At 39.6% G+C, this 26,319-nt stretch overlaps 4 protein-coding genes across 8 annotated transcripts; 2 read left to right on the top strand and 2 right to left on the bottom strand.

The window, feature by feature from the left end:
* Positions 1-101: 101 nt before the first annotated feature.
* On the top strand, positions 102-3,770 carry selenok (selenoprotein K). 2 transcript variants are annotated; one of them, XM_088291458.1, is made up of 5 exons: positions 110-389; positions 905-995; positions 1,193-1,267; positions 2,416-2,511; positions 2,929-3,770. In XM_088291458.1, the coding sequence occupies exons 1-5, from the start codon at positions 371-373 to the stop codon at positions 2,930-2,932; spliced, it is 285 nt and encodes a 94-aa protein (XP_088147584.1). In that variant the 5' UTR covers positions 110-370; the 3' UTR covers positions 2,933-3,770. The 2 variants fall into 2 exon arrangements, with proteins under 2 accessions (XP_088147585.1, XP_088147584.1); XM_088291459.1 differs by lacking the exon at positions 2,929-3,770 and having other exon boundaries at positions 102-389; positions 2,416-2,515.
* A 271-nt stretch (positions 3,771-4,041) lies between these two features.
* On the bottom strand, positions 4,042-9,516 carry actr8 (actin related protein 8). 2 transcript variants are annotated; one of them, XM_088291457.1, is made up of 13 exons: positions 9,249-9,516; positions 8,539-8,709; positions 8,342-8,452; positions 7,989-8,093; positions 7,733-7,906; positions 6,368-6,461; positions 6,161-6,224; positions 5,879-6,032; positions 5,567-5,662; positions 5,335-5,475; positions 4,935-5,235; positions 4,694-4,857; positions 4,042-4,568 (listed from the first exon to the last, which is right to left on the bottom strand). In XM_088291457.1, the coding sequence occupies exons 1-13, from the start codon at positions 9,372-9,374 to the stop codon at positions 4,425-4,427; spliced, it is 1,845 nt and encodes a 614-aa protein (XP_088147583.1). In that variant the 5' UTR covers positions 9,375-9,516; the 3' UTR covers positions 4,042-4,424. The 2 variants fall into 2 exon arrangements, with proteins under 2 accessions (XP_088147583.1, XP_088147582.1); XM_088291456.1 differs by having other exon boundaries at positions 6,161-6,293.
* Positions 9,517-10,051: 535 nt separating this feature from the next.
* On the bottom strand, positions 10,052-16,654 carry il17rb (interleukin 17 receptor B). 2 transcript variants are annotated; one of them, XM_088292157.1, is made up of 10 exons: positions 16,544-16,654; positions 16,425-16,449; positions 14,171-14,284; positions 13,870-13,973; positions 12,966-13,095; positions 12,215-12,250; positions 12,091-12,129; positions 11,853-11,939; positions 11,468-11,742; positions 10,052-10,530 (listed from the first exon to the last, which is right to left on the bottom strand). In XM_088292157.1, exons 1-10 carry the CDS (start codon positions 16,604-16,606, stop codon positions 10,111-10,113), a joined length of 1,293 nt encoding a protein of 430 aa, XP_088148283.1. In that variant the 5' UTR covers positions 16,607-16,654; the 3' UTR covers positions 10,052-10,110. The 2 variants fall into 2 exon arrangements, with proteins under 2 accessions (XP_088148283.1, XP_088148284.1); XM_088292158.1 differs by having other exon boundaries at positions 16,539-16,629.
* chdh (choline dehydrogenase) lies at positions 16,579-26,200 on the top strand. 2 transcript variants are annotated; one of them, XM_088292155.1, is made up of 10 exons: positions 16,579-16,743; positions 18,651-19,066; positions 19,409-19,639; positions 19,881-20,047; positions 20,267-20,418; positions 21,216-21,345; positions 21,416-21,550; positions 22,324-22,466; positions 23,016-23,118; positions 23,202-26,200. In XM_088292155.1, the coding sequence occupies exons 2-10, from the start codon at positions 18,687-18,689 to the stop codon at positions 23,618-23,620; spliced, it is 1,860 nt and encodes a 619-aa protein (XP_088148281.1). In that variant the 5' UTR covers positions 16,579-16,743; positions 18,651-18,686; the 3' UTR covers positions 23,621-26,200. The 2 variants fall into 2 exon arrangements, with proteins under 2 accessions (XP_088148281.1, XP_088148282.1); XM_088292156.1 differs by having other exon boundaries at positions 20,267-20,334.
* Positions 26,201-26,319: the final 119 nt, after the last annotated feature.

The following is a 26,319-nucleotide window of genomic DNA, read 5'->3' on the forward strand; positions in this document are numbered from 1 at the left end:
GAAAATTGGAAGAAAAAAAAAACCAGCCACTGCTATACGGAGGGCGTGTGACGTCATGAAGAGTCAATAAAAGGGCTACGTACGATACCGTCACATCCTTTTTTCGCAAATCAAATCTGTCGCCATTAGAGAGGAATCCGATAATCCAACGAACAGTTGCTTTCCACGATTTACTCATTGTACCCCTCAATAAATCCAAGACTGCATTTAGTTAAATTTCTAATCCGAAAAAAAAACAGGATTGACGATTAAACAGAGCAGAATAGTGCTGATGACACTTATTTGGTTGACAGGAGTGGCGTAATTATCTGTCTGGGTAATTCGTCGCCTGTGAACCCGGAAGTAAACGTATGTTGTTGTCTCTCTAAAGATGGTGTACGTGTCGAACGGTGAGTTTTTTGCTAGTACCATCTGAGGATATTATCCCATAATCAATGCCTCTATCACCTAGTATGCCTTGAGAATTTTTTCATTGAGTGTTTTACATGTATGATGCGAGTAGGAAGTTTGAGAGTTGGGTGTTTATAGCCGCTAACTAGCTTGTTTGCTAACATGCCGATGTTGCCCATCAAGAACAAACATTATTTCTTCGCTTTTTCGGTCACTCTTCGTATAGCATTACTTTACTAGCTGGTATATGTTCGTTAAGTCTTGTTATTTTGATCGTTATATGTTTTCATTCAAGTATCGTTCAAATGACGACATTGGTTTTATTTATTTTTGATATGCCAACGACATTGTATTCAGTTGTACTGTAAAAAAAAAATCAACATTTGTGATGTCGAGGTTTTAGCAAGATTCACGAGACGTCAATGCAATGACACCATATTGCGGTCAATTTCCTTTCTGATCAGACCTTGTAGTATGTCCATTCTTAACATAATCGGGACCCTGTCTTTGCCAGGTCAAGTTCTGGACAGTAGAAGCCAGTCACCATGGCGACTGTCTTTACTGGTCGACTTATTCTGGGGAGCTGTGGAGTTTTTTGGCTTGTTGTAAGTCAATTAGTGAGTCTATATCGCCTTAGTAACTATATTACGATGCAATTGTGATTTAGTACGTTTGAAAAGAAAGAAGAGCGTTAAAGTTGCATTTGCAATTTGTAGCCTAATGCAATTTACACATTGTACGTATGTTTCTGTTAAATTGCAATATATAACTGTTGACATTTGTACTTTTTCCTTCTCACCAGTTTTAAAACGCTAATTCACCCAGACCTGACAAAAGATGGACATAGTGGTTCGTCGCGGTTTTATGACGGCCGAGGGTATGTAAACTTCAAAATTATCATTATTATTGTTATTACAGTGAATCCGTGCATATTTACAGTGTTTTCCTATTAGTGGATTTTTTTTAACTGCTATGTGCAGTCACCTATGTGCTGAAGGAGTTGAGACTCTTATTTAGACAAAATGAGTCCTTTGCTATTGTGGTATCACGAGGGAATTCTAGTGTAGTAGAAACCTTTTTAAGGGCATAGCCAATATTTAGAGGATTTTCACACTTTCTAAATTAAACTAATTTTAGGTCAACCTGTGTCCATGGTAAACATAATTGTTAATGTTTTACTTAACTGTTATACAAGTGTAACCAAGTAGAATTTTTCCTCACCATTTGAAGATGCTTGACGGATCAGTAGCAGCATATTGGTGAAGTGAAATGGGAGTATTGGTGAATTCTAGCAACCTAGCATTAAGACATAATACCTTCATGTGCTTTTTAACATTGTTATCTGTCATACAAGAGACAGGAAAATTCAAACTATGCTATAACATGCACAGGCCATCAGGAAACAAAATGAAGTACCACTAACACAAATAGGATCCTTGTTGTACTGTAAATTAACTGATCTGAATCACTAACTAAAAAGCAGCCATAAATTAATTACAGACAGTACACAACATTTAACCAAATTACAATTAGTTTGGGAATTAGAGTCACATGGCTGCCAGGATGGCCGAGTGGTCTAAGGCGCCGCGTTCAGGACCCAGTCTCCCCAGGAGGCCTGGGTTCGAATCTTTGGCTGCCAGGATGGCCGAGTGGTCTAAGGCGCCGCGTTCCGGACCCAGTCTCCCCAGGAGGCCTGGGTTCGAATCTCGTGGCTGCCAGGATGGCCGAGTGGTCTAAGGCGCCGCGTTCAGGACCCAGTCTCCCCAGGAGGCCTGGGTTCAAATCTCGAATTTCCCCATTGTGGGACTAATAAAGGCATTATTATTATTATTATTACTCGACTCGACTCGAGTGAGACTTAAGTTGCCAATTTAAGGACTTTCTTGGGTAAAACCTATGAGACTCTTATTTTACCATTTCACCATATTGCTTTCCCTATATTGTACTGTGCAGCCAGGAAAGTGATATGGTTAGAAAATAATAATAATAAAAAAGGTTCATTTGGCATCGTTTTCTCTCATGCAGTCCTCCAGGTCCCCCTGGTGGCCGAAGGCGCGTTGGAAGAATAAACTTTGGTGGCGGGCCCAGTCCTCCTCCAATGGGGGGAGGAGGATGAGGAAGGTGAGGTTTGACATACACAAACATTTTGGCCACAGCATTAGGTACACCTGCATAGCCTCAGTTGCTCCAACGTAACAGCTGTATATTTATATTTGAGAAGATCTTTACATTGCCCATAATGCTCAGTTTTGATTAACTATCTAAGAGGTATTAATTTAACATTTATTATTGCAGTTGTATAATGTGTGTAATATTTACTTCAGAGAGGGTGTAGTATTGGAAACAGTTCTAGTATGATGCAATACAATTTTACAATACAGCAGATGAGTCAAGCATGAGTTTTGTAAGGGTACAATATGAGATACAGTTCTTCTATTGACTCTGATTAGACAGTGTTGGTGCTTATTTTTTTATTCTTTAATCATGAATAATAATGTTGTATTCATGTTGGATTGACTGGTTTTTTTTTTCCTGCAGGTAATCGCCTACACACACACTGTGTAGGCGTGGGCCCAGCTACTGTATCAGTGTTGTTTTCGTCAACGATGACGCAGTGTTGTTTTTGGCAGCCATTTTAGATTTAGTCTTGGTCATTTGGACGAAAATGCTTATTAGTTTTCGTCAGATTCAGTCATTCCTATTCGTGATAGTTTTAGTCGACGTAAACTCAAAAAGTTTTTAGTCGACAGAAATGCAGAAAAAAAAGTTTTCATCTAGTTTTTGTAAATTTATTAGACCAAAACTCAAAAAGGTGTTGGGTGGAAACCGTGTATGCCTATTTTTAACCAAAACGGACTAAAACATTTTTGAGTTTTGGTCTAATAAATGTACAAAAACTAGACTAAAACTTTGTTTTTTTGCGTTTCCGTTGACTAAAACCGATCAAAACCTTTTTGACTTTTTGTCGACTAAAACTATCACAAATAGGAATGACTAAATCTGACGAAAACTAATAAGCATTTTTTGTCCAAATGACTAAGACTAAATCTAAAATGCCTTCCAAAAACAACACTGTACTGTATGGACTGGTGGTCACAGTGGTGAAGCCCATCTTTTTGAGCTGCCACTGCCTTAGCAGTTTTTTGATGCCTTTTTGGGAATTCCTATTCATAGGAACCAAATTGGCTGATCTGGCAGCTCATAGATTGCACCCCCCGCCCCAACATCTGCTTTATTTTTCATTTTTCTTTCTTACTTGAGTTGTTTTCATTGCATAAATTACAATACATTTAGCTTTTTCACCCTCTATTGAAGTTAGTGTTGGGGACATGATGTTAGATATTAAATACAATACCACATTAAATAATCTTTAAAAACAAGTTGAGTAAGTGTGATTTATCTAAGTGACAGGTTATTGTAATTGTGATATTTTCATTCTGTCTTATTTGATAATTATTTACACTATGCAGTTAAGTAAATGAAGCAGTCACTATGTAAATAAATCAGGTTATAAGTAAATATCACTCAACAATTAGTTGAATTCATGAACTCATATCATCCACTGCAAAATATCTTTTCAGCATTGTAGTGTGTAATGATATTTGAGATTTAGAAATAAGAATATGTGATGAACTCAAGTTGACGTGGAAATTATCATGCCATAAATACCCAAGTTTTAATGACATCATCACGCCTCTTTCCATTTAAAACAATTCTCAGTGCTGTACAATTTTCAATACTACAAGTGTAAAAATGCTCCACTTAAGAAACTTTGTAGGCATGGGCTGTGGAAAATCAAGGGCATTCAGCTCAAATTTGAGGTTGCAGTTATTGATCAATTTCTATACTCCGGACAATTATTGCTCGATATCAAACCAAGAACCGTATTCATTTTCCAATTGTCGACAAATCAATGCGCAGTTTTTGCCACTTTTCTAGTTGTCTACCACAGCCCCCCAATTACATTATTTGAAATGTTTTTTTTGTCTTGTCCTTAGTTTTTCACCAGTCTGTTTTTGTAAATGTGTGTGGTTTCACCAAACAAAAGCAGCCCGCTCACGTAACATTCGAACGCCAAACCGCTGCCACTCTCTCTGGTGGATCCACATTTCTTGTGTTGTGTCCAGACAAGCCAGCACTGCTCCCCCCTTCCATGATATCAGTCGGGGGTCCATGTCCTAAACAATACCAACACACTGCATTAGGAGAGCTGTGACGAGCTTTTAACCATTTTTTTAACCAGAATTTGCACATACACTTGTTGTTTACATCTTACTCATAATTACTGATGGTCCACGTTTACCTTTGGCCTTGTGATAACTTCCACGTTGTCCACAAGCCTTCTGAAGGAGGGCGGCATCTTGTTGATGATGCGGTGCAGCAGGAACTCCTGAGCACCATGAAACATGAGCCCTCCTCCCACCACCAGGATGGAGCTGTACATCTTTCGCTTGGTCTCGTCCGAGGCTTTCAAAAAAACAACAAGAGGGCACTTGACTTCAAGAAATCCTTTGTATTTATACATCATTCGGTGCTTTTATTACCACAGCAGTCAATGCTATGCAGGATGGCTTTATCCAGGCCAAGCGCTTTGCCCTCAAACTGGTTCATGATTGCAGTCTTCCTTGAGTGATGTGTGGAGAAGGGCTCCTCCGCCTCCCCCACTCCCATCAGGCACTCCCCCTGGGTGGCACCCATATCCGTCTCCCCCTGCATTGCTCCACTGCCGCCGCTCCCTCTGGGCAGTTCCGACAATTCCCCCATGCCCCCTTGACCACTCGCGTCACCGTCCAAAGCTCCGCCTTGTCTTGAGAGTGCCTTGCGGTCTGAAGCAGACTTGGAAGACTGTTGGAAAATGATGAGAAAAAAGGATGAGGAACAGTAGAAATGACATTTAACTTGCAAAATACTGCACTGCAGTGAGAATTGTAGTTTATATTTTACCTGGTCTTGTTTGCTGTGTGTGGCCAGTAAGTAGAGTTCATCATGAGGGTCCTCCGAGTCACCTTGGGAACGATACTGCAGCGATGTCATCTTCTGACCGACAATACCAAACGTGCTGGGATAGAACAGTCCCATGGGTGCCTATTTCATCCAGGGCAAGAAATAAATCAACCAAGAGGAGTCTAGACATGTAGGAACCGACACAAGATGCAGTTGTAATGACTCGAGTTACCTGTAATTTCTCATCCCCTAAGCGAACCTGGAAGAGAAAAGCTGGGGCTTCTGGGAAACGTGTTTGGAATTCATGATCTTGTAGTCCAGATATGTCCTTATGAGAACCAGGGAAAATATTTTGAATACAAGAAGATAGACAAACATTGCAATGCAAACACAATCGGTGACCTATTTCTTTTAATCATCAAACACGAGTACATCAAATGTGATTTTGTATTGCATATTATCATAAAGGTGACAACAACTGGAACGGTGAGGGTACGTTATTTAAACAACACACTTAATGCTCCGTAATCTTTGACCCACACACCTGGTCGAGATGGCATAGCGTCTCCTTTATATGTTGTAGTAGCTGACAGTCCAATTTGTTGGACAACTGACAGTCTCTGTAAGGAAATCCTGCCCTCTGCAGGAGCCAGAATAAAATGCGGGTCACGTCTGAACCGCCATATGCCAAAGACAACCTGTGATGGTTGGACAAAAATACAAAACGTGTTCCCCATCATTAAATATTTATTCTGTGAAATATTACGGCTAATCGTTTTTCCAGTCAAATTCCACAAGTAGAAATGTTCTCAACAAATATCCTGACCTGGAGTTCCGATGGGAAACGCCGTCCTCTACACAACAGAGACTGGTCTTCTGGTCTCCAACGTCTACAACACAAGCGCTGCTTAACCCACTGCCAAACGTGGCACACACAGATTCCTGGTGCACTATGATTGCTGTACCCAAAAATACACATGGGGGAAAAAATAAGATGATTCTAAAGACCTGAAAAGCACCTCAAGTGGATTACCTGAAAAGCCCATATTAAGCAGTAGCATGGAGACCATTTCCTTGGCATGCTGCCGGTTGTAGATGTCAGGAACCAAAAGGATGCATCTGTAATACTGTCAACAGTCACGAGCATTACGTGAAGTAAAGACATTAAAACAGCTTTTTTTTTTTCCCCTCTCTCAATAAAAACACAACTTTCCTAAGGACCACTAGTGCTGATTTAAGGTTGGTCAACCGTTGCCCTCATCAAATACACAACAGTCTTGGGGCTATTCACAAACAGCAAGTGAAAAGGGGAAAAAAATGGATTTGTTCCCACTTTTGCAGCTATAATGATTTCTAATCTTAGGAGAAGATTTTCTAATAATGGGTTTGTGTGTGTGCGTGTGTGTCATGATGATGGTGCTGGGACGCGCTGCTGAATTATCTGTTCTGCTGTCGTTCATTTTAAACACGTTTGACAGTTAACCTTAAACTTCTTGACCAAATAGTTTAGATTGTCCAATTGCCCAAAATGTCTTGGAAGCTAAACAATAACAATATGGAGATCCATCCCCAGGCTCCAGACTTCCCTAAATGGTGGAATTTTGCCGGCAAAAACTGTACGGCCAGTAAAGTTGCTGATATGTTTATTTTTTAATATTTTTTTTGTTGCTGACAAACTTGTGTTCTTCACCCCCGTCCATTAATCAGTAATAGAATGAAATGAGTGAAAATGTGATTTACAGTCAATTTACAGTGTATGTCCATCAATGTTCACTGCAGCGCAGATGAAGTGAAAATTTTGCTTCTTCGCATGTTTCACTGAGGTTTACAAATATGAACTTTTCATGGCGTCACGTCACCGACAAGCAGTTCGCATTGAGACTGGACTTCCTACGTCACACGCAGCAGAAGCACAAACACTAAGAGACACACACAGCGTGGCGAAATAAAAACAATCTAGGACAATATCTTTGCCCTGTGGGACGAAGAGATATATAAAAACAGCCATCTTCTAATTGAAAGCCAAGCCAAAAATGAGCATGCTTGGAGAATGGGGAATGAGGAATTTGTCTCATCTGGTCAATGTATTGACTTGTTGACAGCTGTTGAACTGTCACTCAAGATACGATTCAGCTGCCAAAGTACACGACCACCGGTCACCAGATTGGCTAGCGATGTTCAAACTTATTTTTTTCTGTTGGAGTCGGAGAAAAATGCAGAGCCCCTCCTCTTATTCGCTCAAAGTAACCTCTCTAGTTTCCCCACAAACAATCATAAGCCAGACATATTTTGTGTTTGGTCCGAACCTAGCATACCATTTGCATCCCAAGACGTACACTACATACCTGCATATTAGTATATCCAAACAAAGAAAAAATAATTCTGATATATTTCCCACCTTCAGGTCTTTGAGCGGGATCTCCAAATTCTTTTGAATAACGTGACTCCAGATGGTCTCAAGGTCAGCCAGGACAGCAGTCAGCGAGCCTCCGGGACCGGCGTGCACGTTGAGTTGACCTCGAACTATAGGCCAATGGATGTTGTAACAGTCGGTTGGTTTTACATACAGGGCCTGCATTGTGATGGCGGGAAGAGGCGTAGACAATGAGTCTGATGCTGAACCTGTTCAGTGTCATGCAGACTCTTGCACTTACCTCCTCTCCTATCAAATAAAGGGGATGGTTAGATGTGTTGGTCCACTTCACCCTGGAGCTGTTGTCTAGCATGGCTGGACGGATCTGACAATTGTATGCCCTCGCCTAAATACAGACAATGCGACCCATGTCAAGATTTTACACTGGACCCGAGCATTTTTAACGTGATTGAGAAGATGCTCAAAACATCAGTAAACTGAACTTTCACTTGCTACATCCATCCCTTTACTCTCCATCCTTAACTCTTTCAATCCAAGCCATTAAAAAAAAAAGAACCCCTTGAGTGCCAGCCATTTTAAAATAGTTAATCACAACAAGTAGTTGGGTTTCTTGGTCCAGACACACAGACACACCTGCTCAGCAGACACTGGCGTCCTCCTCACTCCATTGGACATCTTCTTGGACCAAATGGCCTGATCAACCATTTTAAGCCCATTCTGCCTCTGCTCATTACTTTCAGGCTTCTGGCACAGAGAATGAGGAAGGATGCAATGAGGTCAGTGAGAACAAATCAAATCTTTCCAGGCTACACACTGTACAACTGACACACGTTTAGACCGTCTCTGAGCAGCCAGGCATCTTCATATCTGGGCTGGCCACTTTGCTTGTGTCGGCGTGCTATCACATGCGGGATCGTAAGCGGAAGGTTGTCTGTAGCTCGGCCAATGCGGAGCGTCCTTGATCCAGGATGGATGACGATTACAAAGTTGCTCTGTATTTGCTGTTAAAAGAGATGTTAGAAGTACAATAATTAATTAATATAATCAATTGATCATCGAGAGACAATGTTGAACTTGAAGTTGTACCAATCCTTGGAATTTCAAGGTTCTTCATTTAAAATACATTCACCGTCATTGACAAATATACTTGTCAGGCGTCTAAATTTCAAAGTTGTGATCAACCTTTCTAATGCGCAACCACCAGTGGCTGACATCGATGCCCCATTTTAGATCAGTAGTTTGGGTCCATTGAGAGAAACGGCTGCAATTTGGGTAACCTATTTTATTCCACACTGCTAATTATAAAAGAACGAGAAAAGCTGAATAGAGGTAAAAGGAGGGAGGAGGGAATTCTTTCATTTAGTAGATGTACACAATCATTCACCACAATAACCCGTGGGTCAAAATGTCTGGGCAGTGAATGAATGTAATTTTAAGATGAACAATACAAAATAGTAATATGATCGTCATCAGGATATAAAAATGCATATACAGGAGTATAAAATTATGTCTACATGGCACAAATGAAATGGGAGATCACCTCTTGAAGGGGCTCCGGGATGGTCGGTGGAGCAATGGGTCTTTTCACTCCTCGCTGTTCCCTCTCCTTGTCGCGCTCTTTTTCTTTTTCCTTTCCACTATCTTGCTCTTTCTCTGCTTGAGTCATGTTCCCTGGCAAATTCGATCGATTAACTTGCCCAAAACGGTGTAAATGACAAAAAATATATATTAAAAAAAATCCTTGGATCAAAAGACTTCACTCAAAGTGCATCCGTAGACGCAAGGCATTACTTCCGTGTTTGGTCACGTGGTCCATTTGAATCCCTCCCCGGAAAATGGGTATGTTTCAACAAACTTTATTGGAAAACAAAAAATAACACAAACGTTCGCACATATTTAACCGAAATACTGTCCGATGTTATGCTTTTGCAAAATACAAGGCTTGATTACCCAGTTCATGGAATTATGTAACATTTACCCTTCGCGTGATTCCTACTGTACAGCACTTAAGAATAAAATTCTGGGATGCGATTTTTTTTAAAATGTATTATTTATTTTTACCACTGGTTGTCAGACACATATTGCAGGCTGCACTCCCACAAACACAAACACTGTCATTCACAATAAATAAATGCAAACATAAAAAACATGAATTGTATCTTATGTACTATACTATTTTATATTTATATTTATATTTATATTTATATTTATATTTATATTTATATTTATATTTATATTTATATTTATATTTATATTTATATTTATATTTATATTTATATTTATATTTATATTTATATTTATATTTATATTTATATTTATATTTATATATATACCTCTGTATAATTCTATATTTTTAATTTTGTGGATTATTAACATTAGTCCATACAGTTCATTGCAGCTATTCAAACAGAGATAATCATACAATTGACCGGCACTGCCTCTTTGCAAATTGAAAAATGTCCACTTAGTTTCTCAACAGAGTCTCTTAACTTCACCATACGATCGTCAATTACTCCAGGTGTGAAGACAAGATTCGCTCTCATTTTACCATCTTGTCTTTGAGTGTGCAGACTGCGACACAGTTTGTTCATATCTTTCAGCAAACAAAAAAGCTTGCATGCCCTCAGTTCTCGAGCCAGGTTACCAGACCTCTTCTCTCGCTGATCGCCGAGCTCCAGCACCCAAAACTTAGCGAGCTCACGAGCACTCTTAGCGTGGCTCGCCACCATGTTGAGCATCAGCGGGTAAAGATCTTGAGCTGCAGCTGGAATGGATGTGCCCCCCGTCGAGGTTGAGATGGGGACGGAAGGAGGGTGGCTCGACTGGAATGAAAGTAAATTATGTCAGACCATTCAATTATTGTAGGCAAGAAACTTAGACATTTGGTGGCCTCCATCATGGTTGACATCATGGCTCAATAGCTGCAAAATTCTTAAAGTATTTGCATAAACCCCTCACCTACCATAAAAATTTTTTGTACATGCGCTGGCACAAAGTCAATGACAGTGACTAAAGGCCGCCTAGCGGATCAGTTACCATAACTGCCTTACAGTTAAGACGGCTTCAAAACCGGGTACCATTATGTTAAATTTGCTGTTGGCGCTTTTTTGGTATGTCCTATTTTGCTAGTAGTCCTTGTACACACCTTGAGCAGGACAAAATAGAAAGCAAACAGCTTGTGCAGTCAAACTTTGCCCTTAAATATTTGCCTGTAGACCCTCACATGTATTTTTGTGTGTAAATGCCAAAAAGTGAGGATTATTCAATTGCACCTTAAGTGCTATTTTAAAGGATATATGCGAGTAAACAAATATATTTGTTTAATCCTGCAAGAAATCCTGCACAAGTACAGGAGAGTATGCAAACGCCATACTGTAGGGCAGAATATCTTTAGGGCCAAGGGATGTACTGTGAATTTTGTCTAATTTCTACATACATTTGATTAAGGTCTCTCATTTTTTAACATCTTTTTTTTCTTTTTATACATTTTAGAATGGTTCTGTTTATAAATGCCTTTAGGTGTTGTGTCTTTGCTTTTGTAAAGTGCATTGAGTTGGCTTGTGTATGAAATGTGCTATAAAAATAGAGCTACCTTGATTTGCCTAATGTAAAATATATGCCTTAGCTTTGTAAAAAAAAAAGGGAAATAATAATGTAAAGTACAGAATGGCACAGTGGATGTCAACATTGGTCAGATTCAGGGGTTCACTAGCATCATATAAAATTGTATTAAACCAAATCCTGAATATTACATCTTACCAATGGGCAGACGATGAGGACGCGCTGTGCAGCTTTGACTTGTTCAGCCAGCCAGCGCATGGGACCAACGTGTGCAATTCTGCTCTGCTGCCATACATCGATCGCAACGCTGCAGCCTGCGTGCTTCTGCAGGAATTCTGCCAAGGCCATCACAGCCTTTTGGAAGGCTCCATTCTCAGGGGGGTACACCAAAAGGACCTGGACGGGAACTTGGGTTGATGTCGGTAACCTTTTAAACCCGACTGATAAGGCCAGGTTTGCCCCACATCTTTTATCTAGATCAAAAGTATGTTGATAAGTAAGGAGTAAACAAAATGTGTACTATTGGGTGTGTTGGTGTGTATATTATAGATTAGAGCATTCCTATTTAAGATTTTCAACTCACAGATAATGTATCCAGAAGTTAGGATCATCAAAGCAGCCAGTCCAAGATAAAGGTACAGCAATATAATGGGGAATTTGTTTTTAGGATCTGCACCAGCGAACCAACGCAATAACCACGTTAATATAGTCATTCAGACGTAATGTGTACTCCCAAAAAAATCTTTACAAACTGAAGAAATTATAACTTCATGTGTACGCTGTTTTCTACTTTGCTATTGCATGCTATTTTTGCATCATACCTGTAAGGGGGTTTCCTGTCGTGAGATCAGTGCTCTCAGCTGGTGAGAAATATATTTAGCATTTTTTTCATGGTCATCGGTATTCTCATTCTCATTATGTACACATGGTTTTAAGAGGCCTCACCTGTAGGAAAAGTAGTCGACTTTGGTTCGAGACCTCCTAAAAAAAAAAAAGAAAAAGAACGATAAATCGCAAATCCTGTACATATATGTAACCTACTTTAAAGAAGACATGGAACATTAAGAAGGGTTGATACTTAGCCGCATCAATGAATGTCGCCGCCAACAGTAAATCTACTAACCTCAAACTGTTTATTGCACCATCTGGTTGCGGTGCCTTCATACTTTGACCTTAATTTGGTCGTATGTCCTGGGCGTGTGCAAATGGCATGATTCCCATCTAAATATCATTTTCAATGAACCAGAGGGTCTCCTCCTTTATCTAGCATACAGTTGGACAAACCAATGAATATCCATCGTTTGTTTCTACTTTTGTGAGGAAAAATCATTTTGTCTTCTGTCCAATTGAGTCACAATTGTAATGCCACTGTTTCAGAATCAATAAAAAAAAAATGCAGTGCCTCTGTCAGCTTGCCTCATTCAGCATGTAATTACACGTATACATATATTAGGGCCATTCATCTCTCCATTAAAAGATGATTCAATATGTAACTCGATATACGGGTGTACAATATGATTCAGATAAAGTACAAACGGGCTGTTGCAGGGGGAATACAGAAGGTGGAGTCAACGGGGTGAACTTAGAAAAAGCCAGCCGGTCACCAATGCGCTTGACACGCCATTGGTCTGCTGTCACCAAATGAGGTGTTACAATATTGCAGTTGATTGAGAAATTTTAATTCAAGTGTACTTACTCTGTGTCGGTGGAGTTGTGACGATTTTTGCAAACTTATAAGAGAGGCCGCTCCCCAATGGCGGCAATGGAAGGTTGGCCACCTGGATCATGGAGCCATAGTTGTCATTCAGTAAGGAATGAAACCATTTCTAAATTGGATACAAAGAAAAGAGACTGACATTATAAAAGTTGTTTTGTAACTTCCACTTCTCTTTTACAAACAATCAGAACTTAAATACACAGAACGCAAATACAGATTGAAGGCCCAATTTTCATGTCCAGTGCAAGTCAAACTGTGTGCATGAGTGAAGTTTTCATTCTTTTGGTGTTTTCATAGACGAGTACAGTTAAAAAGTTGCTGTTGGGTGCACAGCGCTAACTTGCTTCCCGACCAACGGAAGCAGTCCCTCTCATTTCCTGTAAATTTAGTTCAAGAGAGGTGCACACAGTCGCTAAAATAGGTTTGTAAGGAACTGTAAGAAAACCTCCACGGGTGGATGAAGAAAACTTGGCCAGAGCAATCACAGATCTCTGCTGTGATGTGCACACTTATAGAAACAGCCTTCCACTCCAATCGGTTTTAATATAGTAAACTGATTAATTAATTGATTTTTACAATGATTCTGGGAGTTAGATGCATGCTGTTGTCATATTCGTGGATTACATTTGATGACATCCATCACACACATCCCCGGAGATCAGAATCTGTCTGTCTTTACCTCGATCAAATCTACCAAAATCGTGCCACAACTTAGACCTGCTCTAAGGTGGTCTAAAGTCTAGCCTACTTTGCGTGTAAAAGAAAAGTCCATACAATTGCTAGGATGTATAAATCAACATATTAGCTCTCGGTTGATTTGTTTCCTTGCGATTTGATCACAGAATTCACATTCCACAATTTGAAGCGATCTCTGCGGTCCTACCTGATGTATCCCAGTGAGGTTAGTCTCAGCCAAAGGTGGAAAGTATTCACAGAGGAGGTCTTCTTCCCCTCTAATGCGTGTGCCAATCAGATATTTCACGCTAGCTGCACAGAGACGCAAAATCACAGCGCTGCATCAGAATTCAATAAAGTGATTGAAGGAAACAACTCAATTTCACATAGTTTGGATGAATTGTGATTTAATTGGAGATTTAAGTCGTCTTCATTACCATACAACACGTAACTTCAAATCTCATTATGAAGGATCATTTGTAAATCAAATGCAACTCAATGAGCCTTACCATCGATGTTGATCGCCCAGCTTACGTTGATCATGTTTATTCCTGATACTTTTACCAGCTCAACCTTCAAGTCTGCCAGCAGAGATGGACTTTTTTCGCTTGAAGCGGGGAAATCTGGAGAAAGAGACAATTCTTTTTGTGAATTCAATATCTGCCTCACATTCTCAAAGCTACATTTTGAAATGGAAAATTATATCTTTGAGAATATTAATATTATTATGTTTGCCAAAAAGCATGGCCTGATCAATAATAAATGCTTATATTTTCAGTAAGATAGGTGGTTGTGAAACCTGTGCTCAAATGACTGTACTGGCTTCCGGTGACTCAAGAAATAGACTTTTGAAATCTTGCTGCCGGTCTACAAATCTCTAAATGGTCTTGGACCAAAATACATGTAAGATGTACTCGTACCCTACAAAGCATAAAGACCCCTCAGGTCATCTGGGACAGGTCTCTTGTGTGTTCCCAGAACCAGAACCAAACAATGTGCAGCAGCATTTAATTATTATGCTCCTCACCTGTGGAACAAACTCCCCGGATACCTGCGGTCCGCTCAAACTTTTACTTCATTTAAATCAGGTCTGAAAACATTATCATTTACTGCAGCATTTTCATTCTCATGACCCGACCGACCCTTTATTCTCTTGTTTTAATCCAGATTTGCTTGCTGTCTTTTTATTTTTATTTTTTATTAATACTTGGTCTTAATCATTTTAATGTCATTATTTTAGGTGCTTTTATTGTGATTTTTGTAATGTCTTTATATTTTCTTTCTCTTTCTATATTGCTTTTGAATTGCTATTTTTATGTGAATCACTTTGAATTGCCATGTACATTAAGCGTGCTATATAAATAAACTTGCTTTGCCTAACTGTGTAAAAGTCTGAGGTCACCACACGCTTTATTTTCCAACACATTTTTTTAATCGCGGTCAAATAAAAGTAAATCGAACAACACGTGTTAAAAATTACATTAATTGTGGTTCTATTGAGTTTACTTTAAAGGCTTGCAACCTTATCGACCATCTCTAACATTCCACACAGTGATTAAAACAATCACAAAATGAAGGCACCCCTTGCAACTTGGCACTTAGGATTCTTTTTTTTTTTTTCGTTTTAAACACAACTACTGTCCTTGCTTTGCCATGCAACCCCACACTAGTTTGTCATTCAAACCACCTAGTGCAGGGTAGAGAAGTCCGGTTCCTGGAGAGTCATATCCTACCTTTTTAGATCTTTCCCAGCTCCAAAAACACCCGATTCAAATGATCAGCACATCAAGCATAAATCGATCCTGATTATTTGAATCAGGTGTGTTTAGAGTAGGGAGAGGAGTAAAACATATGGCTCTCCAGGAGCTGGAGTTCCTTACCTCTGGCCTAGTGGATGTGACTGGAGTATGACCATGGTTAGTAATCGACCTATAGCCAAGTTATGACTGAGTGCTAATAACGCCGCTTAGCAACAAGTGGCTGTTGAAACAGGTGAAATAAACAGAAAAAAAAGAATCTGAGCAACTCTGTTGATGAGCTGCGTGTATTATCTAATTGACATTTTATTTATGTAACATACTGTATGGACCTGTAAATATAGTGACATTGTCCCAACATTTGGCACAAAAGGTGTGTGTGTGTGTGTCATTATATTATAATTAAAAAAATATATTTTCGAAGTGTTGATATTGTATGAATAGTTTAGGTCTTGTAAAACAACAACACACTCAAATAAGAGGCTGATAGCGATATCATTTAGGATTTCCTCTCACATGCTTCTGAAGAGCTCTCGCACAATATACAAATTTTCTGTCTTATATCGAAATGCTCTCATTACTGATATCCTCTTGTATTATATGCTGAAATGCTCTCTTATAATTTACTGAAGTACATGTTTGAGTTGAGAGAACGTTTCAGCATACTAACAATATTGCGAGAGAAGACATGAAATCTTGGGCTCTTCTAAGGTGTTCAAAATTGGACAGCAAGACAACGAGGAAAGTGGGCACACTCGTGACAATAACCAACAGATTTGGAGAAGCAAGAAATTGCCTCCATATGGCCTTAAGAAGTCGAGGCAGAAACTATTTTTGCCATTGTGCCGAATGATCATAATGGAAATGGAATATAATTGGGAGTACAGCAGTCATCATTAAGTTGTTCTTTTTTCACCTGGGCAAGTACATTTACTGAAGTACATAGGAGGGCACTTTTGCCACCTCTGCCATCTCTATAAACACAAGAAAAATAAAACACACTTACCATCATTTTCATGACACTTCACGTTCTATAAGGACACAGACAACACAATATTGCTCATTATTTTTGACAGAACTCAAATGGACCTGTCTTGGGGCTATCCACAAAGCAAGGCACCTTACAATGTCGTGTGACGTCACCACAGCCGCAAGGTAAAAGCAGACAAAAAGTTGAAGCTTCTCCATGAGTGAAACTGCGCACACGCACAACGAAGATGTTTACTTTAAAGTATTGGAGAGAGAAAGCTGTCTGCTGATTCCGTTCAAGGCTCCGCCCACTCAAGCCGCTCTGGTGTGTGTGTGCTCCGCTCGCCTTTCAAACGGTAAGTTGGTTTATTATTCGTGCATTTGATGACCTTCTGTAGGTCATGCATGACACTGACGTTATTTTGCATGATGACCATATCCTTGTGGGACTGAGACGCTTCTGGTGGTCCACTGGATCACTTTGATTTCTGCAGCCTTTGGCTGTCAAACAACAACACAACAACAACAACAACAAAAAGTGACCAATTTAGGCGAATCGTTGAATATGCAAAGCATAATTAACATTACTTCGAATGCTCGTTGTGTTTTCTTTATTTCAGACTGCATTTTTATGCGCTAAGTGGGTCAGCCAATAAGAAACACACTAGTGGACCCAGACACAGATAAGAAAAATGTTGCGAAATTTGATTCTATGTGTAAACTTTTTTTTTAACTGCCGCAATACCAAGCTGTATTTTCCCTTTCCTTTTGAAAACGTTTTTTGTTGTTTAGTTGTCAACTTTCGCATTCATAAATAGACTTGACATTTGAAACTGCTGTCTGAATTGAATTTGAAATTGTAAACTGGTTATATGATATATGGCCCACATGTGCCACCGTCTATATGCATTTGAGAATATCATTCATCCGCCAGTGAAAGAAGATTAAGTTGAGCTGTTGCAGCTTTTGCTTTAAGAACCAGTACAGCAAAGGGCATTAAAGTCCTTTTCAGATCCAAACAAGAACAGACCTAGTTAAACATTTGTTACTTGTGAAATTAATAAGTGACCATCTAGTTCATGATCTTAATAAGAAGGTTACTACCAAAACGTAATAATGTTTTACTTTAACACAAACGACAGACTCTAATTGTCAAATGGGCAGCATCTGGTGTGAGATAGTGTAATAGTGTAACTAATCTGTATTTTAGTTTTGAATCTCATGCCTTTTCTCTCCGTGCTTGCAGTCGTGGTATCGCTGGGGACTCTGACTTTAAGGAAGTTTTTTTTTGTTTTTTTTCACATATTGGATTGATTATTTATTGGTTAATGGGTTTAAACTGTTTCCGCTCATAGAGTTTTGTTGAGAAATACCACCTCCACGAACCATGAGACATTAACCTGTAAAGAGGCGACATCACGCTCATGTTGAGCACCTGTATTTAAAAATATATTTGACACTAATGTTGCATCATAAAAAATAGTCATGCCATATTTTGCCCATATCACTATTTTATCTAAATCTTACTTGTGCCCTCTAATGCAGTGGTTGTCAAACTTGAAACCAAATACCCGATCAAAAAGTTCTCCAAATACCACCAAAATGGCCGTCAGCAAAATACAGTAGCAAAGAAGGCCCATGTTTATTAAAATATATCTTCTATATTATATCACAATCAAAAATATCACTACAGCAGTATGTAACACGAACATTTTTAAACAATCTACATAATGTTCAGTGTGCCATGTCACTCTTCACAGTTACATATGTGAGGCCAAAACAAAATGCCTTTAAAACATTTATGTTAAGTGACGTCTAGAAATGTCTTTTTTTTTTTATAAAAACGACTGTGGATTTAAATTAAGTGAAGTCCTTTATTATTATTTTGTTAAATAAAAATATTTTTCATATTAAGTAAATAAAGGTGGTTTATTTTTTAATTAAAAAAGAAACCTTATCCTTCAATAAAATTAAAAATGTACTTTCAATCAAGTATTGGCAAAACCGGATGTCCGGTTTACAGTTGACTAAGGTTGTTGGCATTTGTTGAATTAAACTAATCTTATCGGAATGTAACTTACTTTGAAAATCGAGTCAAGTAAACAGTAAAGTTACTTTTCCAGATTAACCGTGGCACCATTGACTGTCATGTGCAAAGTTTGAACATTCAATTCAGTGATTCTTTTGCGTACCACTAGAGGGAGCCTGCGTACCATTCTTTGAGAATTGCTGCTCTCACGTTTGCTCTGGTTTCCACTGACAGCCGACCAGTTCACGAAAGGGCCCACCCAGAAGCAGCATGTTGTCCTTAGCCATGCCTGGCCTTGCTGGAACCAGACAGACGATGAGTGGGAGAAGTTCAGCATTCAGCAGGAGATTCTTTAACCGTTTGCCTCATCATCAGTTTGTTCCGAGGACTCGCCTCCAATACAGATGTCTCAGTACCACAGCCCCTCATCGCACTCCAGCGTCAACTGCAGCTCATCAGAAATCATACAGTTATGTCATAGTTGGGGCGGGGTCAGCAGGGTGTGTTCTCGCCAACCGCCTCACAGAAGATGCCCAGGAGTCAACTTTGTTGCTGGAAGCCGGGCCGAAAGATTTGTTGCTTGGCAGCGAACGGTTGTCATGGAAGATCCACATGCCGGCTGCACTGACCTACAACCTTTGTGACGACAAGTACGGTAGTCAGTGACCAAAAAATGTAAATTTAGTGTGCCATGGATTTGTTATTTTGGTTCCCTTAGCAGCTTCTGTCCCATATGCAAAGAGAAAGTGCAGACCACAATACAAACTGGACATTTGTCCTTTGTTGAGCAAAACCATACAAATTATGATTTATAAATTAAATATAAAATATGATCATATTTAGTGCAATATAAATATGACAGCCCCAAAAAATAATTCCAGGAGGCTGTTTAAAATTTGATATGCTTGGATTTTTAATCCCCCACAAGAATTAAAGTGAATACCCTGCTTTTTTTAGACTTATTGTAAGAATATTTCTGATATTTCCCCCAGGTACAACTGGTACTACCACACTTTGCCTCAGGCCCACGTGGACAACCGGGTCATGTACTGGCCGAGGGGGCGAGTCTGGGGCGGCTCGTCCTCGCTCAACGCCATGGTGTACATCCGCGGGCACGCTGAAGACTACAACCGCTGGCAGAGGGAAGGGGCGGACGGGTGGGATTATGACCACTGCCTGCCGTACTTCAGGAAGGCACAGTGCCACGAATTGGGCGGCAACAAGTATGGAACAAAAACATTTGCTTTGTGTTGTGTGTCGTAAATAATTTGTTTTTCACTTTTTCACTGTCGTTATGTTTTGAGTTTGGCCTGTCTAAATCTCACTTCAAATGATCTTCTTCCTCTATTCAATTATTTGTTTACACATTAATAGCCCCAAAAAACCCTACAGTGAGTCATTCGAGTGACCACTAGTGCAGTAATACATTTCGATTTGCAAATCATTTCAATGTGCGCCCTGCAGGTACCGCGGAGGTAGTGGCCCACTACACGTTTCCCGTGGGAAGACTAACCATCCTCTTCACAAGGCTTTTATTGAGGCAGGGCAACAGGCGGGATATCCCTTCACTGAAGACATGAATGGATATCAACAAGAAGGCTTGGGCTGGATGGACATGACCATTTTTAAAGGTCAGTGAACTAAAGAACTAGCGCAACTTGAAGATCAATTATTATTACGTTGGATTCATCGTCCGTCACGACCATACAAATGTGTTTTGAACCGTAAGTTAGAGCTCAACATGTTATTGCCGGTAATTAATTTGTTCTTATTTTTGCTCCACTCCCCTCCACATTGTTATGCTTTAATGTCATCTGATACTCGTGTTTAGCTGGTCCAATAATTTGCAGGCAAGAGGTGGAGCGCATCCAGTGCCTACCTGAGACCGGTGTTGGATCGACCTAATCTGAAGACAGAGGTGCGCTGCCTTGCCACCAAGGTCCTCTTTGATGGCCACAGAGCTGTGGGCGTGGAATATGTGCAGAAAGGAGAGACAAAACGGGTCAGAGGACGATAAATTCAAAATTTATTTATTTGCTACTGTGCATCAGGAACGTTTTGATTGCATTTTATTTTGGCCACAATTTGTTATGGTATAGCCTTATTTATATTAATTAATTAAACATCAAATTTACTCAGAACCAGCTATCACATGAAAAATGTCATGTTTGCAATTTTTTTTTCAAATGTAATTGAAAATTATTATGACTATGTAAGTCCGCCATCTTGGCAGGTGACGTTTAAAAAAAATCAATAAGCTCCTGACAAAACAATGCATTGACCTCCAACATTGCAGTGTGTGACATCACGTAAACATTTTTACTATGATGAGCATTGTGCATGTGTATATAACTTGAAAAAAAAAATCCTTTGGTTCCATTGGGTTTCCTTAAATCGGACATTTTTAAAAAAACGTTTTTTATTCATTTTATTTTTTTAAAATGTGTTAAACCAACATATATCATTCGGATATTTCTGAGAAAAAGAGAAAAATTACATCCTTTCACCATATTTTAATCATGTGCAAATGAAAGTTAAGTACAAAAAAAATGTCTACTTGTCATTTCTTCCATTCTTTTTTAATTGCCAGCATACATTATAAGAGAATTTCCTATTGTAAATATGTGCATTATATTTCGAATTGTATGGGGTGAAATTAATTTAATCCCATTTTTAATATAATTTAAAAACCAAAATGTGGAAAAAGTGACGTGCTGTGAATACTTTCTTGATGCACTGTTGATGCAAACAACTTTTAGCAGTTCACAACCTCACAAATCAGCTGTTGTCACTTTTCAGGTGTTTGCCGATAAAGAGGTAATCCTGAGCGGCGGCGCCATCAACTCGCCGCAACTTCTCATGTTGTCCGGTATTGGTAACGCCGATGACCTCAAGCAGCATGACATCCCTGTGGTCCAACACTTACCAGGTGCATTCCACAACAGAGACGAGAAGTGTCTGGTCAAGAGGAGGTCTTGATGTTGGGAATCTTTTCTCAGGTGTGGGCAGCAACCTCCAAGATCATTTGGAGTTGTACGTCCAGCAGATGTGCACTCAGCCCATCACGCTGTACAAAGCCCAGAAACCGTTCCACATGGTCAAAATAGGGCTGGAGTGGCTCTCCGTGTTCACTGGTAACACTCTCATGTGCAGAATTATAGAAATGACGCTGGCTTTGGCGGTAACTCAATTTAAACATTATTGGACTGCGGCCGTTGGAATTCAGCGCCCAACGGTGCCCGATACGTTTGTTTTGCACGAGGACCAACTGTGCATGTCAAAATGTTAACAAACATGACCAAAGGTGATTTTATTTTTTATTTTTTTGGCAACTCACGTTCCGTTTGTAAAATGTCGTCATTGTATTCTTTACTTATATTTATATTTATTTATTTTATTATTCCGGAATTAATTGCGATTAATCAAAATTTTCAACAATTATTTCTTTATGAAGCCTTTGACAGATATTTACTTGAATAATATCATGTAATTACTGCTGCTCAAACTTGAGCACGCTGTTCTGAGATGATGTGCTTTAAAAGCAATGCAAAATATTAGAAATAAAAAAATAAATAAAATAAAATAAACATGATTCAAAACTAAAACCACGTCACATTTGAGTTTGATTCCTTTTATTAGTATTACGAGCAATATTGCTTGTGCATTCCTTCTACGCTTATTGTTTTTGATTACTTGACTGCATTTTTGTGAGACTTGTGGGCAATATTTTCCTTGAAATTTTGATGAATTTCCTAAGTGCTTGACGGTCCATGTTTAACTTAGTACAGTCATTACGTTATGGTTATCGTTTTATATTGGCCCCCAGGAACGTCCTCAGAAAGCAGTTCCAAATCTGGCAGTGACATACTTCATTGTTCTCCCTCTCTTATTGTCATTTGTCACCAAGGTTACGGAGCAACAGCACACTTGGAGAGCGGCGGTTTTATTCGCAGTCGGCCACAGGTCACACATCCTGACATTCAATTTCACTTTCTGCCCTCACAAGTTATTGACCATGGGCGGGTTGCTTCAAAGGTGGAAGCTTATCAGGTTAGTGTGCTGTGGCTTTATTTTGGTTTTGGGGGCGGGTGGAAGATACGTTTATGTTCTTGTAAATGGAAGTGTGGGTGGATGATTGGTCAGATAACACTCACCCACGCTGAAAGAGAGCAATGAAACTCACGTGTCATTCAGAGGGAAAATAAAAATAACTGCTGCTTTCTGAAAATGAAAAACAACACAGCAGTTTGCCAGAAACTTCCAGGGAAACGGACTGATGAGATCATTATGGTTGTGCATCAACCCGGAAATTATGAGCCTTTATACGACTTTGAGGACACAGCTGTGTACTAAATGTTACTAAATTAATCAAACGTGTTAGGAAAACCAAAAAAAAGAAGAAAAAAAAAAAACTTGATTTTTTTTATTTTATTTTATTTTTTTTAATTTAACGTTACTCATGTACAACTGTTTGAGGCAGACTGACAGTTTTAACAAATATGCCAAAAATATCTTTGAAAATTATTATTATTATTTTTGCAACCACCCATTGGCATTGAGGTCATGACAAATTCCTGATTACATAATGTAATGCCGCAGGTTCATGTGGGACCCATGAGAAGCACGAGCATTGGCTGGATGAAACTGAAGAGCGCCAGCCCTCAGGACCACCCGATTCTACAGCCCAACTATCTGTCCACAGGTACGCTCTCATTACTTAAACACTGCAAGAACTCCAAACCGATTCCATATTCGATTCCCATCACCACCGTTGTCTCCTCTCAGATGTTGATGTTTTGGAGTTCAGAGAATGTGTCAAACTCTCCCGGGAGATTTTTGCCCAAAAGGCCTTCGACCCGTTTCGGGGGGCGGAACTCCAGCCCGGTCCTCAGCTCCAGTCCGACGCCGACATTGATGCTTTTGTGCGCCGCAAGGCTGACAGTGCATATCACCCGTCGTGCACATGCAAAATGGGCACGCCCTCCGACCCGATGGCGGTTGTGGACTCCCAGACACGCGTGCTTGGCGTCGAGGGCCTCCGTGTGGTCGACGCGTCCATTATGCCGAGCATCGTTAGTGGCAACCTAAACGCTCCGACCATCATGATTGCGGAGAAGGCCGCCGATCTCATCAGAAATCGCCCGCCGCTCATTGACCCGCAAGTTCCAGTGTACCAGCCGCCGACGTTAGACACTCAGAGATAAAGCCGGAATATGCAGTATGTATTAGGAATATTTCATACATGTTGTAAATCATATCACACCCCTTCCATCAACATATATATTGAATCGTCTTTTATTGGTTACGTTCATATCTGAATCACAGGTCTTATACAGTTTTGAACCATACAACCATTCACATTCACAATGTCACCGAATGGTAAACCACACTACATGCACCTAATGTCGGCGTGTGAACCACGATACTATCAGTGACGGGGAGCAAAACTTTCATTCGAATTTTAGTGATTTTATTTTAATTTGCGCAACTTGCCATGTTTACATCTCAGGTTGTTCTTCTTTTAACACCCTTTGCGGTTCATCTGTAATCAGTGTCAATAGAATATCATATTATGTAATAATATTAGCACATGCAGAATTATGTCCCTTGGGTCAAAATAGCAATTGCCCAGCAGCACAGTAGGCTAGTGGTTAGAACATGTGCATCGCAATTCTTCTGCCCTGCTTGTGTATCGCGAGTCAGCTTGGTTCCGCCCTTTGTGGTCGCTTTTCCATGACACCTTTGACAATGACAATGGCACCGTTCCTCAAAACCTCTTAAAACGCCTAAAACGCCAGTTGAGTTTCTGGCATCTGATTGGCTGGGCGACGCCAAGTCAAAAATACCCTATAAACAGTACCCATACGTTTTACAATAATATTGAACCATATTTACAATTTCATATGTACCTTGGGATGAAATAGCAAAGCCTGTGGTAAAAATGTGCAAACTTCACCGTTTGGGGTTCAAACCTTGGCTCAGTGAGGAGTTTGCGTGAACTCCTTTTGGTTGTGTCGGTGTTTTCTGTATGCTGCTCACATTGCATTGGAGCGAATGTGAGTGTGGAAGCTTGTTTCTCTATATGCGCCCATTGATTGACCAAAGGTCAGCTGTGAATGACCCCATCTTACCCTCAAGAGACAAATGAAAACGAGTGGATGGATAGAAATTTCTCCAACCTTAAGCGTGTTTGGCTTATTTTCCCTTAATTTGAGCTGTCCGATGAAAAACTAAAAAAAATCTATTTTGAACCTTTTATCAAATTTTCATGCAAAAAGCTCACTCTCAAGATGTCAGTTTTTTTCTATTTGCTTCATGAATTGATGTCACGTCAGCGAGCTTTGTTATATCTCATGAGATCACAAGTGAACAGCCGTCTGCCTTCCTGAGTACGTGATTGTGAGTTACTTTGACCACCACAGAATATTGGTCCACATGCGTAAAATTATATTAAAATTCAGAAGACGGCGCAAGTGTGTGTGTGTGTGTGTGTGTGTGTGTGTGGGAGTGAAGCTGATCTGTCTCTTTGGTATGCTGCAGCTGTCGCTGTTGTGCCGTCAAATTGCTCACTTCTGTTTTTATGGCACTTGTTTACATGACGGACGGGTCTCGGAACTGACTTGTTTCAAGCCAATAATCACACACTAGAAATGGACTTGACATCCATCCACCTTTTTTGGGATGGCAAAAGGCGGACTTTGCCCGGGATTGGTCGCCAGTCGATCATAGGGCACATAGCTCCCAATCACCCAGTCGGTGATTGGGACCTGCAGCGTGTGAACCACTACATCATCAGTAACTCTACGGAAAGTAACTTTGGGGGAGGAAGCAACTATTTCTAGAAACTTCATACCAGGAAATGTCACATGCATAAAAGTTCACCGCTAAAACACGATACAACCCATCTTGGAAACGCAGAAAAGATATGCAGATTTTTGTAGCCACTTCCTGTGTGTGTTGCGTGTAACGGCCAGTTAAAAGGCAACACGCCTCGTGGCAATACAACAGGCAAACTTTAATTACACACAATTATTTTGCACTAATTGAATTACTGCTCTGGATAAGAATAATTAAATCCATTCCCCCTACCCCAAATTCAGAAGAGCCACTGTCCACATCTTAAAAACTTTAACAAGTGCCTTATTATGAATTTTTACAAGAATATACTTTATGTGATTTTTAAGCAAAAAATGCTAACTTGTAAGATCAAAATCAATGTGAATTCTATTCATAGAGTTGAAGGTGGCATGTGTTGTATTGCAGTGGAGCCGGTTGTCATAATTATGTAATGCGACACGTTTATGCAAGAACAAAATGTGTCATTACCTACAATAGCTTCTTAATGTTAAAAAGGGATGGCTAGCATTAGCATCTAATGAAAAAACTAGCTGTGATTTCCATGACAACACAGATTCACTTGCTTGTGCTGTTTCTTTCTTTCTTTTTTTTTTTTTAAAGCACAAGAATTAATTAGATTGCGATTTACCCACAGTCAATTTGTAAGCAAGTGTCTTGGAAAAAAGTCATTTAATTTTTATTTACTTGATCGAATTTGCAATTGTTTTTAATGGAATGGGAGCAATTGCGTAATGAATGTATGATGACGATTAACATGTCATGAGTCCGAACTGTCTGCAAAAGCTTTGCACAAATGTATGAAGAATCTTAGCCCGGCTGTAATGCTGCAACAACAATTGTTTACATGAAATTAGATTTTGAATGTTGAAATCGACTTATATGTGTTCACTCTAAAGGGAAACACAATTAAAGGCCTTCGAGCTTCTCCTCATTGTCTGTGTTTGATTTCCTGGTGCAAATATTTGCAAGCTCACATTAGAACACAACAAGCCAATTCTGACTTTTATTTTATGAAAAGAGAATTGGTGATTTTGCTTGCCATCCG

This window comes from Idiotropiscis lumnitzeri, chromosome 3, assembly GCF_059441095.1.
Source record: "Idiotropiscis lumnitzeri isolate Australia: NSW breed Sydney's pygmy pipehorse chromosome 3, RoL_Ilum_1.0, whole genome shotgun sequence".
NCBI lineage: Eukaryota > Metazoa > Chordata > Actinopteri > Syngnathiformes > Syngnathidae > Idiotropiscis > Idiotropiscis lumnitzeri.